This window comes from Bubalus bubalis, chromosome 1 (assembly GCF_019923935.1).
Source record: "Bubalus bubalis isolate 160015118507 breed Murrah chromosome 1, NDDB_SH_1, whole genome shotgun sequence".
Classification (NCBI taxonomy): Eukaryota; Metazoa; Chordata; class Mammalia; order Artiodactyla; family Bovidae; genus Bubalus; species Bubalus bubalis.
This window is the reverse complement of record NC_059157.1, coordinates 18,740,680-18,753,531: the sequence shown is the minus strand read 5'-3', so window position 1 is coordinate 18,753,531 and position 12,852 is coordinate 18,740,680. Positions and strand designations below refer to the sequence as shown.

The 12,852-nt window shown below is 42.2% G+C and overlaps 1 protein-coding gene across 3 annotated transcripts in view; it reads right to left on the bottom strand.

The window, feature by feature from the left end:
- Nucleotides 1–8,422, bottom strand: part of GTF2E2 (general transcription factor IIE subunit 2) — an 87,336-nt gene extending 78,914 nt beyond the window's left edge. The window contains exons 1-3 of one of the 3 annotated variants that reach the window (XM_044936236.1): nt 8,118–8,412; nt 7,600–7,738; nt 3,245–3,408 (exon numbers count right to left, since the gene is read on the bottom strand). In XM_044936236.1, coding sequence (XP_044792171.1) covers nt 3,245–3,404 — 160 coding nt within the window. In that variant the 5' untranslated portion in view covers nt 3,405–3,408; nt 7,600–7,738; nt 8,118–8,412. Of the gene's footprint in view, nt 1–3,244; nt 3,409–7,599; nt 7,739–8,117 lie in introns of all 3 variants that reach the window. The other 2 variants (XM_044936249.1, XM_006076201.3) reach the window with 2 other exon arrangements.
- Nucleotides 8,423–12,852: the final 4,430 nt, after the last annotated feature.

Below are 12,852 nucleotides of genomic sequence, written 5' to 3'. Positions count from 1 at the left end.
TTGTTGTCTAGGTTGGTCATAACTTTTCTTCCAAGGAGCAAGTGTCATTTCATGGCCGCAGTCACCATCTGCAGTGATTTTGGAGCCCATAAAGCTAAAATCTGTCACTGTTTCCACTGTTTCCCCATCTATTTGCCATGAAGTGATGGGACCAGATGCCATGATCTTAGTTTTCTGAATGTTGAGCTTTAAGCCAACTTTTTCACTCTTGTTTTTCAGTTTCATCAGGAGCCTCTTTAGTTCTTCTTCGCTTTCTGCCATAAGGGTGGTGTCATCTGCATATCTGAGGTTATTGATGTTTCTCCTGGCAATCTTGATTCCAGCTTGTGTTTCATCCAGCCCAGCATTTCTAAATGATGTACTCTGCAAATAAATAAGCAGGGTGACAATATACAGCCTTGACGAACTCCTTTCCCTATTTAGAACCAGTCTGTTGTTCCATGTCCAGTTCCAACTGTTGCCTCTTGACCTGCACACAGGTTTCTCAGGAGGCAGGTCGGGTGGTCTGGTGTTCCCGTCTCTTCAAGAATTTTCCACAGTTTGTCGTGATCCACTACTTTGATGTAGTCAATAAAGCAGAAGTAGATGTTTTTCTGGAACTCTCTTGCTTTTTTGATGATCCAGCAGATGTTGGCAATTTGATCTCTGGTTCCTGTGCCTTTTCAAAATCCAGCTTGAACATCTGGAAGTTCACGGTTCGCATACTGTTGAAGCCCAGCTTGGAGAATTTTGAGCATTACTTTACTAGTGTGTGAGATGAGTGCAACTGTGCGGTAGTTTGAGCATTCTTTGGCATTGCCTTTCTTTGGGATTGGAATGAAAACTGACCTTTTCCAGTCCTGTGGCCACTGCTGAGTTTTCCAAATTTGCTGGCATATTGAGTGCAGCACTTTCACAGCATCATCTTTTAGGATTTGGAATAGTTCAACTGGAATTCCACCACCTCCACTAGCTTTTTTCGTAGTGATGCTTCCTAAGGCCCATTTGACTTCTCATTCCAGGATGTCTGGCTCTAGGTGAGTAATCACACCGTTGTGATTATCTGGGTAGTGAAGATCTTTTTTGTATAATTCTTCTGTGTATTCTTGCCACCTCTTAATATCTTCTGCTTCTGTTACGTCCATACCATTTCTGTCCTTTGTTGTGCCCATCTTTGCATGAGGCTAGACGTATGAGTCAATGGAAACTAACTGAGATTCCAGAAGGAAAAAAAAAAACTCATTTGTAGTCAACTGATATTCAACAAGGGTGCCAATGCAAGTCAAAAGTGAGAAGAAAGTGGTTCCCCCTGCTCAAGAAATTGCACAGGGACAACTGAATAACCACACACAAAAAGATGAATTTAGACTCTTACATTAAAACCACACATTAAGAAATCAACTCAAGGGATCACAGGCCTAAATATGAGAGCTAAAACTATAAAACTCTTAGAAGAAAACACAGGAGTAAATATTTTTATGAGCTTAGGTTAGGCAAAGATTTCTTAAATATGACACCAGAAACACATGTAAGGGAATTCCACAAGGTGGCCTAGTGGTTAGAACTTCACACTTTCACTCCCAAGGCCTGAATTCAATCACTGGTCAGGGAACTAAGATCTCGCAAGCCATAGCATGCCCCTCTACCTGCCTCCAGAAAAACAACAACTTTTACAAATCAATAGGAAGACAACTCAATTTTTTCATAGGAATAAAAAACAATCTGAATACACATTTCATCAAAAGACACATGAATGATCAACAGCACATGAAATTTTATTCATATTAAAGCCACAATGATACCACTTCACATCCACTAGAAAGGCTATAATCAAAATGGCAAGGATGAGAAAAAATAGATTCCTCATGCATTGACGTGGAGAAGGCAATGGCACCCCACTCCAGTACTCTTGCCTGGAAAATCCCATGGACGGAGGAGGCTGGTAGGCTGCAGTCCATGGGGTCGGCTAGGAGTCAGACACGACTGAGCGACTTCACTTTCACTTTTCACTTTCATGCATTGGAGAAGGAAATGGCAACCCACTCCACTGTTCTTGCCTAGAGAATCCCAGGGACGGGGGAGTATGGTGGGCTGCCGTCTATGGGGTCGCACAGAGTTGGACACGACTGAAGTGACTTAGCAGCAGCAGCAGCAGCATGCATTGATGGTGAAAAGTAATATGGTACAGCCATTCTGGTAGTTTCTTAAAAAGTTAAACATAAATTTACCACATAACCCAGAAATTCCACTCAGGTCTCTTTCCAACAGGAAATACACACGCCCACACAAAGACTTGTACATGAATCTTCCCAGCAGCACTATTCTTAACAGCCAGAAAGTAGAAATAACCCTAATGTCCATTAACAGGAAAAGGATAGGCAAATTGTGGTATATCCATCTAGTGAAATACTCTTCAGCAATAAAAATGCAATGAAATGCTGATATATGGGATGACACGGATGGACACTGAATAAAGTATCAGCAAACTGAATCACACAACAAAGGATTATACACCATAACCAAGCAGGATTTATTCCAAGAATGCAAGGCTGGTTTAACATCTGAAAATCAATTAATTAATACCATATTAATTAACTGGAGTAGGTTGCCATTTAATTAATTGGAGCAAGAAATGGCAACCTATTCCAGTATTCTTGCCTGGAAAATTCCATGAACAGAGGAGCCTGATGGGCTACAGTTCACAGGGTCACAAAGCCTGAGCCCAGCACAGCACACAACACCATATTAACAAAGAACAAGAACAACATTATCATCTCAACAGATGACAGGAAAAAGAAGCCACATACTGAAGAACATATTCTGTACAATTTCATTTACATGTAATGTCCAGAAAAGGCAAAGAGACAGAAAGTAGATTATCAGTTATCAGGGGCTGAGGTGGGAACAAGCAGTGACTACCAATTGGCACAAGGAATCTTTTGAGGGTGATGGAAATGTTCAAAAATTCAATGCAGTAACAGCTGCACAACGCTGTGAACCTACTAAAAATCTTTGAACTATACACTTAAAATGAGCGAACTATAAGGTACGTAATTTAAATCTCAATGAACTTTTTTTTAAGATAATATCCTAAATTCTAACTACAAAACAACTATTAACATCTTAAGAGCCAAAAAAAAACTCATCATTCCAGCCCTTATACTTAACAAACTAAGAACCAATATGAATGTTGAAGTAAAAAATGAACTTACCATGACTAAGTGGTTCCCTGAAAAATAAAAACTAAATAGTCAATTCTACTAACCAGAATTTTGTTTAGAGCCCGATGATCCTCCATGTTCTAGCTTTGCTTTTTTCTTCTTTGATGATGATGCCTCAGAAGACACAGAACGTTTTTCTACTACAGGAGTGGAAAGAGCTCGTTTTTTGAACAGCTCCCGTTCTCTCAAAAGGCTTGGATCCATAATGCTGCAAAGGTAAAAATAAGTTTTTTTTAATACAGATTCAAGTCACTCAAATCTATATGCCAAATCCACAGGTCTCAACAAGTTACTTCCCAAACAAAATTGCCTTTTATTACTAGTTCTCCAGGACTTGTATTCATTCACTTACTCATTCACTAAAAAAAAAAATCCTTAATTCGTGCCTGTTATGTGCCAAGCACTGCACTAGGCACTGGTAAAGAAAAACAGGATTATTCTCTAAAGCTCCAGAACTTATGCTGTCCAAGATGACCGCCACTGGCTGAAGTGCCAACTGAGCACCTTAAGCGGGGACAGAGTTGAGATGTACTCTAAGTGTAAAATACACATCAGATATAAAAAGACTCAATACAGGGACTTCCCTGATATTCCAGTGGTTAAGACTGCACTGACAATGCTGGAAACACAGGTTCAGTCCCTGGTCAGGGAGCTAAGATCCCTGAATGGCATGAGGTGCAGCCAAAAAACTAAAAAGACTCAAGACAGTGAAAAAACGTTTTAAATTACTGAAATATTTTAAATGGATTATGTAATAACTAGAGATTAATGTAATAATATTTTGGATATACTAGGTTAAGTAAAATATTAATTTGCCCTATTTTTTCTTTTTTCTTAAATTATGGCCACTAGAAAATGTTAAATTACATGTGTGGCTGACACTCCCAGCTCACATGGTCTTCCTACTGGAGAATGGTGCTTCAGAAGCACTGGGCAGAAATTAGGAGACAGATTTAGGCTCATTGCAAAAAAAGAACCACCAGAATTAGTTGTTAATTAAAAGGTATATTTTCAAGCACTGGAGAAGGAAATGGCAACCCACTCCAGTATTCTTGTCCCTGAATAATCCAGGGACAGAGGAGCCTGGTGGGCTGCTGTCTATGCGGCTGCACCGAGTCGGGCACAACTGAAGCGACTTAGCAGCAGCAGCAGCAGCATATTTTCAAACTGAGGGACTCTATATCATAAATAATGAAGAGGTTGAATTAATATTTGTTAAGAAATATCTACAGAAAACTCCTGCTTTGGAAGGAGGTGGGACTAGACAGATCTCTTTGGGTTTTCTTCCGTTTTAAAATTCAACATTCTGAGCAATTTCAGTACAACCAGAGAAACCACAGGTTATTCAAGAAGTATTTTAAAACACTCCTCTCTTGTCTGAACTCTCCCTAGAACGCTACGGAGAGTCTCAGAAGTACATAAGATGACCATGTAAATGATTTCTACACTATTTAGACTAGTGTTCATAAGCTCATAAGCGAAGTCTCAGAGGAAATGAAAAGGAGCAGGACCCTATGGTCCTTGCCCCCACCAAGTCCTCTGCCTGCCTTCTTTCTGTGGAAAGGTTCAGAGTTTACTCAGAGAAGTGAGAAATGAAGAAGCAAGGGAAAACAATCAAAGGAGACTAAATAAGAGTCCCTTGGACTGCAAGGAGATTCAACCAGTCCATTCTGGAGGAGATCAGCCCTGGGTGTTCTTTGGAAGGAATGATGCTAAAGCTGAAACTCCAGTACTTTGGCCACCTCATGTGAAGAGTTGACTCACTGGAAAAGACTCTGATGCTGGGAGGGACTAGGGGCAGGAGGAGAAGGGGACGACAGAGAATGAGATGTCTGGATGGCATGAGGCATCACCGACTCAATGGACATGAGTTTGAGTGAACTCCGGGAGATGGTGATGGACAGGGAGGCCTGGCGTGCTACGATTCATGGGGTCACAAAGAGTTGGACACGACTGAGCGACTGAACTGAGAGTCATTAAGCACAGTCAAGGACCTTTAGTTCTTTCTCAAGGACTACAGATAATATTTGAGCCATATCCTGTGAGCTTGTCTTACAGATACTGAAACCCCAGGTGGGAGAAGTTACTACATGATGACCAGACTGTATCCACAACAGAAGCTGCCACAATTCTGAGAACTGGCCTCAAAGAAATGTGAACAAATGGACCCTGGAACTGAAGATTAACTGTACCTAAAGCAACCAAGGTGACGCTGGTCAGACCACTGATTACCAAAGTGAAGATAACTGTCAGAGCTGACTGTGCTGTTTCTGCGACAGCCCCCTTCTTTTATCTATAAAAGCTCTTGCCCCACCGCCAATGCGGGGGGAGAGGGAGGGGGGGCGCAGTCAATCGGCCTTTGGACAGACATATGCCCTCTCCCAGCCTGCTATATTTCAAATAAGCAAACTTTCCTTTCCACCAACCTGGCCTGCTTACGGGCTTTTGAGCAGCGAGTAGCCAGACCCCACACACCCTTCTGTGACAAAAAAGAGACTCTCAGACTTTGGAAGCTTTCAGGCATGGGGTAGCTCAATAAATATTTTGTAAATGACTAACAAACAGAAGAACATCTTTAAATTGCCCTAGCCTCTCTGTTAATCGTTTTACAAGCCTTTATTAAATGTCTTCTGTTTGGCACTTTACTGCACTGCAGCCTTTGGAAAGTTTTGGAAGATAAATCCTTGCCTTCATGTAAGCAGCTTACATTTGAGAACATGAAAGCACTCAGCCCCTCACTTAAAAAGCAATGAATAAATAAAATGTGACTTAGCGTGCTAAAAGTTAAAAATGTAAGCACTGAATATCACTCAGTCATGAAAAAGAACGAAAATACTCTATATGCACAATATGGATGGACCTAGAGATTATCATACTAAGTATGAAAGAGAAAGACAAATACCATACAATTTCATTACTTGTGGAATCTAAAACATGACATAAAGGAACACATCTACGGAACAAAAAGAGACTCACAATTGTAGAGAACAAGCTTGTGGTTGTCAAGCAAGAAGGGGAGGATAGAAGGCAAGGGCTGGCAATTTGGGACTGGCCAATGCAAACTATGATACAGAATGGATACACAGGTCCTACTGCACAGTCCAGGGAACTATGTCCAATATCCTGTGATAAAGCGTAATGGAAAAGAATATGACAAAGAGTGTATGTTTAAGCCACTCTGCTATACAGCAGAAATTAGAAACACTGTAAATTAACTATACTTCAATAAATTTTTATAAAAGCACTGATAAGAAATAAACTTGTCAAACTTTAGTTAAGGAAAGAAGAATCACTGACCCTGGACCTCAAATCTAAGACCTCCCTAAATTCTGACCCCTCACAGTAACATGACCTAGGGAATCCACTAGACCTCTCTAAATCCAATTTCATCATAAGTAAAATGAGGATACTACCATGCTGTCTACATCTAGCCCAATTGTAAGAATAAAATGAGAAAATGTTTGTGAAAGTGATTTTTTAAGTAGCAAAGCTAGACCAACGTGTTATTTCAGAACTATTATTTTGACTTGGATCTGAAAAGAAATAACCCAGTGATTATACCCAGGTGAGGAAGGCAGAAGACAGTCTTGGGGAAGGGAAAGTGTATTAGAACAAGAAAGGAGAATTCCCCAATGACGTGGTGGGGGAAACAAGCTTAAAACAACAAACATCTGCTGATTTCGCTTTGTAAAGACAGATTATTAACCCAGGCTTTTATAATCACGATTTTAACACAGATTTAAATAAAAGTCTTACAGTTTACAAAGACCTGGATGTTAACAGCATTTGATCCTCACAACTCTATGAGATAGCAGGTATTTATCCTATTACACCTGAGGAGGCAGAGTTAAGATCACACAGCTGAAAATACCCAGCCTGGACGCCAGGAGACTGATTCCTAAACCAGGTGCTCCTTATTCCAGACCTAAAATGCTGGTAAAAGCCTCCAAAACAAAAGCGACCTGTGTGGTATGGGTAAAGTTCAATGGTCCCTAGAACAGAAGGTTTAATGTCTTTCACCGTCACATGCTCTGCCTAACTTTTCCACCTTTTTCTCAGAAGACTACTCCACATCTGTAGAGTTTCATATGTACTGACCCGTGTAGTAAACAGGACACATCAACCTCCCCGTTTTTACATTAACACACACATCACTGCCACAACTCAGTGAGTTCACGTGTTCCCCACTGAGAAGCCAAAAGTTCAGTGAAAATCTTGTAACTGCAAAGCCCACATTCCTCCCATTTTATCATCTGACTTTATCATTTATCCACTTTATCATTTGATTTCTTTCAACCTTTCAACTCTTTCCTCTCTTGCTTCATTTGCCTGCCTGAGCCTCGCAGGGGCCCATATTGCTTTGAATAGCCAGCCGGCAAGCTGAGAAGAGACTGCTTACCGCTGAAAAGACAGCAATGTAGAAGTGGAAGGGGAAAAAGTACCGCAGGGACTTGTTTTGGAAAATGTCTTTAAACTCTGCAGAAAACTATTATAACTCAAGGTTAGGAATCATTCCAAACTAGGTTTCCAAGAAGCAGCTGGAAAAAAAAAAAAAAAAAATCCGTGAAGGAGCGCCTAAATCACAGCCTTTACTTGGCTGGGCGCCGCGGTTCCCCAAACTCCACACACCTGGTCCGTGTGGCTACAGCCAATGTAAGTTTGGGGGCTCAGAAGAGGCACGACCAGCTCTCCAATTCGAATTTCCCCTCTTTCCAACCCAAAACTTTGCTCACTGAACCTCCGGCCTCAGAAACAATGCTCCCGAAAAGCTGTAACCGGGTCAAGCGTTTTGGGCAGGGAACCGCAGCCGCGGCTTCCCGCGGGATGGGAGGCCGCGTGCCCCCGGGAATGGGAGGAGGCCCCGAAAAACAACAGGCTGGGGCTCCGCGCCCCAAACCCGGCGTCCGCAGCTCCTACCTGAGCCAGGAGGGCCGCCCCACGCGCCCCGCCGCCGCCTCCCAGAGCCTCCGCCTGGACCAGCCGCCCACGCCCGCGTGGCTGCCGCTTCGGGCTCGTTGTCAGCGCCTCCGCCGCCCGGCACGCATGCCCAGCGCTGCCCCGCCAGCTCGGGGGTCTTCGCACTGGCGGCGGCGGCTGAGGCGGCGACTCTTCCCCCAGCTCCGCCCGCCACTTCCTGATCGGGCGACTGGGAGCTCAGTCCCGGTAGGCACCGCGGCGCCTCGGCCGCTGAGAACGCGCGTGCGTCATCCCGTGCTCCGCCCAGGTATCGCGGGAGGGGACTCTACCAACTTGGGCGTCCCGATCTCCATGACAACGGGAGGATGATTGGGGGCGGGACGTAACTAGGAGTTGAGTCGGTTCAGTTCAGTCCCTCAGTCGTGTCCGACTCTTCGCGACCCCGTGGACTGCAGCACGCCAGGCCTCCCTGTCCATCACCAACTCCCGGAGTCGAGTAGCCGCAGCTAAAATGGTGCGACTTTACATTAGATGCTATTCACCATCACCTAAAATTCGGAGAACGTTGTTCCAGCTCTCTCTCTACACAACTGAAACGAGATCCAGTGAAACTAAATGACTGGCTCGAGACATTACAGCTAGCAAAGGCAAATTCTAAAGCAAAGTCCGGTTTCTGAACTCCGAACCCCCATCCCTGTAAACTCTCTTAGGAAAGGATTGGGATTCAACAGCGTAAAGGGGTAAAAATAAAAATTAAGCGGCAAAAAAGACAACTGCCCTTGTCCACAGCCTGCAATGTATTGGACCATGCCAAATTGTGGTGCTGGCCTTGCCTCACTCCTGCAGCCTGAAGCGACCGCACGGCCAGTGCTCTACTATTTTATAGCTGTCCTTTACTTAATTCTGGTTACTCAAGTTACTTGTGTTTTGATTTTCACATCTGAGAAATGGGAATAATAATTGAGCTACCACAATGGGTTACTTTCATTGGATTGTTGTGAAGATTGAATGAGATAATACATAAATTTTTAATCAAAACTTGGAAATAAAGCCAAAAGATGATTGGGTATTTTTTTACATTTTTATTTTATTTATTTTGCCTGTGCTGAGGCTTCACTGTGACAGGCAGGCTCCTGCTCTAGTTGTGGTGTAAGGGCTTAGTTGCCCAGCAGCCTGTGGGATCTTAGTTCCCCTACCAGGGATCGAACCCACTGCCCCCTCATTGGAAGGCAACCAGGGAAGTCCCTGTATGGCTTTTTAAAATTGATTTCATTCTATGGGATTTTGTAATAAACACACTTGATATTCATTTGACACCCTCGGGAAACATAACTTCATTTGGAAAACAATTTATTAGGACTCAAAGGTTTTATAACCCAGGAAAAATTGATGAGGTGTAATGAGGAGGAGTAGTCATAAACTGAAAAAAAAATTCCAAAGCTTAAAATTACATTGTCCTGAGAAACATAAGCCAGTTTTGTATAAATTTATTTTTATTTCATCCCTTCCCCAGTGATTATGTAAGTACCAATTTACCATGTAAGTCTCAATTTACTCATGGAATCAGTTCTACCATTCTGCTAGCTTCCTTCTTAATGAATGAGAGAATTCCTATAAATGAACAGTGGCTAAACCATATATGCTTATAAAACTCTGGCCGACTTGAGAAACCAAGCCACAACCTCTGCAGCAATCAGCTCAGAATGGTCAAGATTTACCCAAAGGCTGCCAACTTTCCTGTTTCAGACATCCTTTCTCCAAGTTTCCCTTCCAGCGCATACTAGAAGCTTTCTACACCCACCACCTCCCCCCCCCCCCCACTTTTTTTCCCTCTATAAAGCTTCCCCTCCCCATGATTGCCTTTGAATCTCTGCTAAATGCAAGAGATGGTGGCTGACTCTCTTGCTTAACATTGTAGCAAGGGATGTGATCTCTCTTCTCATTTGAGTGGTCTTCGTTTTTTACTAGTGTTTAACAAAACTTGGCGTCACCGACTTGATGGACATGAGTTTGAGTGAACTCCGGGAGTTGGTGATGGATAGGAAGGCCTGGCGTGCTGCAATTCATGGGGTCGCAAAGAGTCGGACACAACTGAGCGACTGAACTGAACTGAACCGAATAAAACTTGGATACATACATGCTCCTTACTAATCACTTGAGACAGGATTTTAACAATTAGAGAATCATGCTTTGACAGAACTAGATTTACCAGATGGACAGCATGCAAGGAAGTTAGAAGATAAACTAAGGTACTAAGGTACATTAAAATTCTGAAGAGTTTGAGCAAATGCCAATTCAAATTAGCCCCAAACCAAAAATGATTAGCACTCCACTCCATAGAAATTAGGGCAAAGGTTTTTTTACAGAGAAGACAAGGACGCAAATCAAAGAAAGTATTGATTGGTTACAGCTCTTAAGTGGCTGCCTTATTGGGAAATCCTAGTTGGCTATTGGTGATTAGTTCTTAAGTTTCATTTTTTTGGATTCCAGTGACTCTGCCTTAGGTCATTGTTTCACGTGTAGACTTACCAAGGCTTTGGAGCCAACCCAGGTCTATGGCCTCCTTGTTTAAGTACTTGGACAAAATGCTCACAAGCATTCCTTTATTTCAATATTCTGTCTCATTTCAGCCAGCTGGAACACCTATGTGGTGGTGGTGGTGTTCTAGTTGCTAAGTTGTGTACAATTCTTGTGACCCCACGGACTGTAGCCCACCAGGCTCTTCTGTCCATGGGATTTCCCAGGCAAGAATACTGGAATGGATTGCCATTTCCTTCTCCAGGGGATCTTCCTGACCCAGGGATTGAACCAGGTCTCCTGCATTGAAAGCAGTCTCCTGCATTGCAGGTGGATTCTTTACCAACTGAGCCATCCCAGAAGGCCTGGAACACCTGTAGGACATGTTAACCCTTCTAATGCCAATATTAGAATATGTTGCTTATAATACTAACCCTCAAATCTCAACTGCCCCCACCTTTACCCCAAAATTATAGCTGTTATTATCATTGTCCAACTTGAAACCCTCTCCTAAACACCCCAGCAAATCATTAAAATAAATAAATGATCAACAACATCAACCAGTGGCATCATTTCTCTCTGTTCTGGCTATTTGCTGTGACTAAGTCATAACACTGAAAGCAATGACTGCATTCATTCAAAACACTCTTGGGTGATATCCTGCACGCTAAAGGTGCTCTTCAAGTGGTATCAAAAATTAAGTCCCTATATGGCCTGTAAATAGGCCATTTTTGTGTCAAACATACTTACACGTGGACAACACACTTACCAGTGAACTAGAAAAGGATTCCGTTCTTGTCTACTGGTAATGTTGACTATGTGATGACTGAATGATAACCACATTTCCAAACATCAGCCCAAGTTAGCCTCATTTCAGAGAATTCAAGACGTGAGGTTAAACATACAGACTTGCATTCTGCCTTTTCATCCTTGTTACACAATATAGACACCATGTGGATGGCTTCTGAAGCAACTTCTAGCCAGGGCTCAGGGAAGGAATAGGAAAAACATTTCAATCTGAGGTGAGGGATGTGATGATTTATAGGAATGGCTATTTACACCATCTCCACAACTGATGCTTCAATAGTTTAATTACTATAGCCTCAATATTTCCAGGTCAGAAGGGTGTGGTGAATGTCAAATTATATGAAGAAGGATCCAAGCTACTAATGCAATAGCAATTTATGTCTTATCTCATGAATGCTTCACTTTGCATACACTTTGGTAGACAGTGTGGTGACTTCTTCAGGGAAATATACTTTGTATATTTTAAAAAAAAATTTTTCCCTCCTGGCCTATCCAAACCCTCTTACCCCAAGGAACAACTCAATATAACCACATGATTAATTCCAACACGGTGTTTAAATTATTTTTTACCATTTTGTTTAATTGTGATATATTGTGGTTGTGGTTTAGTTGCTAAGTCATGTCCAACTCTTTGTGACCCCATGGACTGTGTAGCCCACCAGGCTCCTCTGGCTCCTCTGCCCATGGGATTTTCCAGGCAAGAATACTGGAGTGGGTTGCCATTTCCTTCTCCTAGGGATCTTCCAGACCAGGGAATCAAACCCAGGTCATATATATATATATATATATATATATATATACACACACATACAATTTTGTGGCATTAATCACATTCAAGATACTGTGAAATTATCATCATAATTTCTAAAAGTTTTCATCACCTCAGACAGATACCCTGTACCCATTAAGGGATAACTTACCATTTCCTCTTCTCCTCAGTGCCTGCTCACTTCCAATCTACTTCCGTTTTATAATATTTATCTTTATTGATTTGGCTGCACTGGGTCTTTGTTGCGGTATGTGGGATCTAGTTCCCTGACCAGGGATCAAACCTGGGCCCCTGCATTGGGAGCACAGAGTGTCAGCCCCTGGACCACCAGGGAAGTCCCCTTAAACTGCTCTCTATCTCTATGAATTTACCCTAATTCTAGACACTTTATATACGTGGAACAACAGAGTGTTTGTCTTTTTGTGTCTGGCTTTTCCACTTGATATAATGTTTTCAAGTTTCCCCTATATCATAGCCTGTATCAGAACTTCATTTTTTTTTTTTTATGTAGTGGCTTAATTTTACATTTTGATTTTTCACACTAAATAATTGCTTGGTAGAGGAAAACTGGGTAAAGCAAAAAACAAAATTTACTTCATTCTATCAAATAATTACTGCCTTTCAACTCTCCTCACCAGTTGA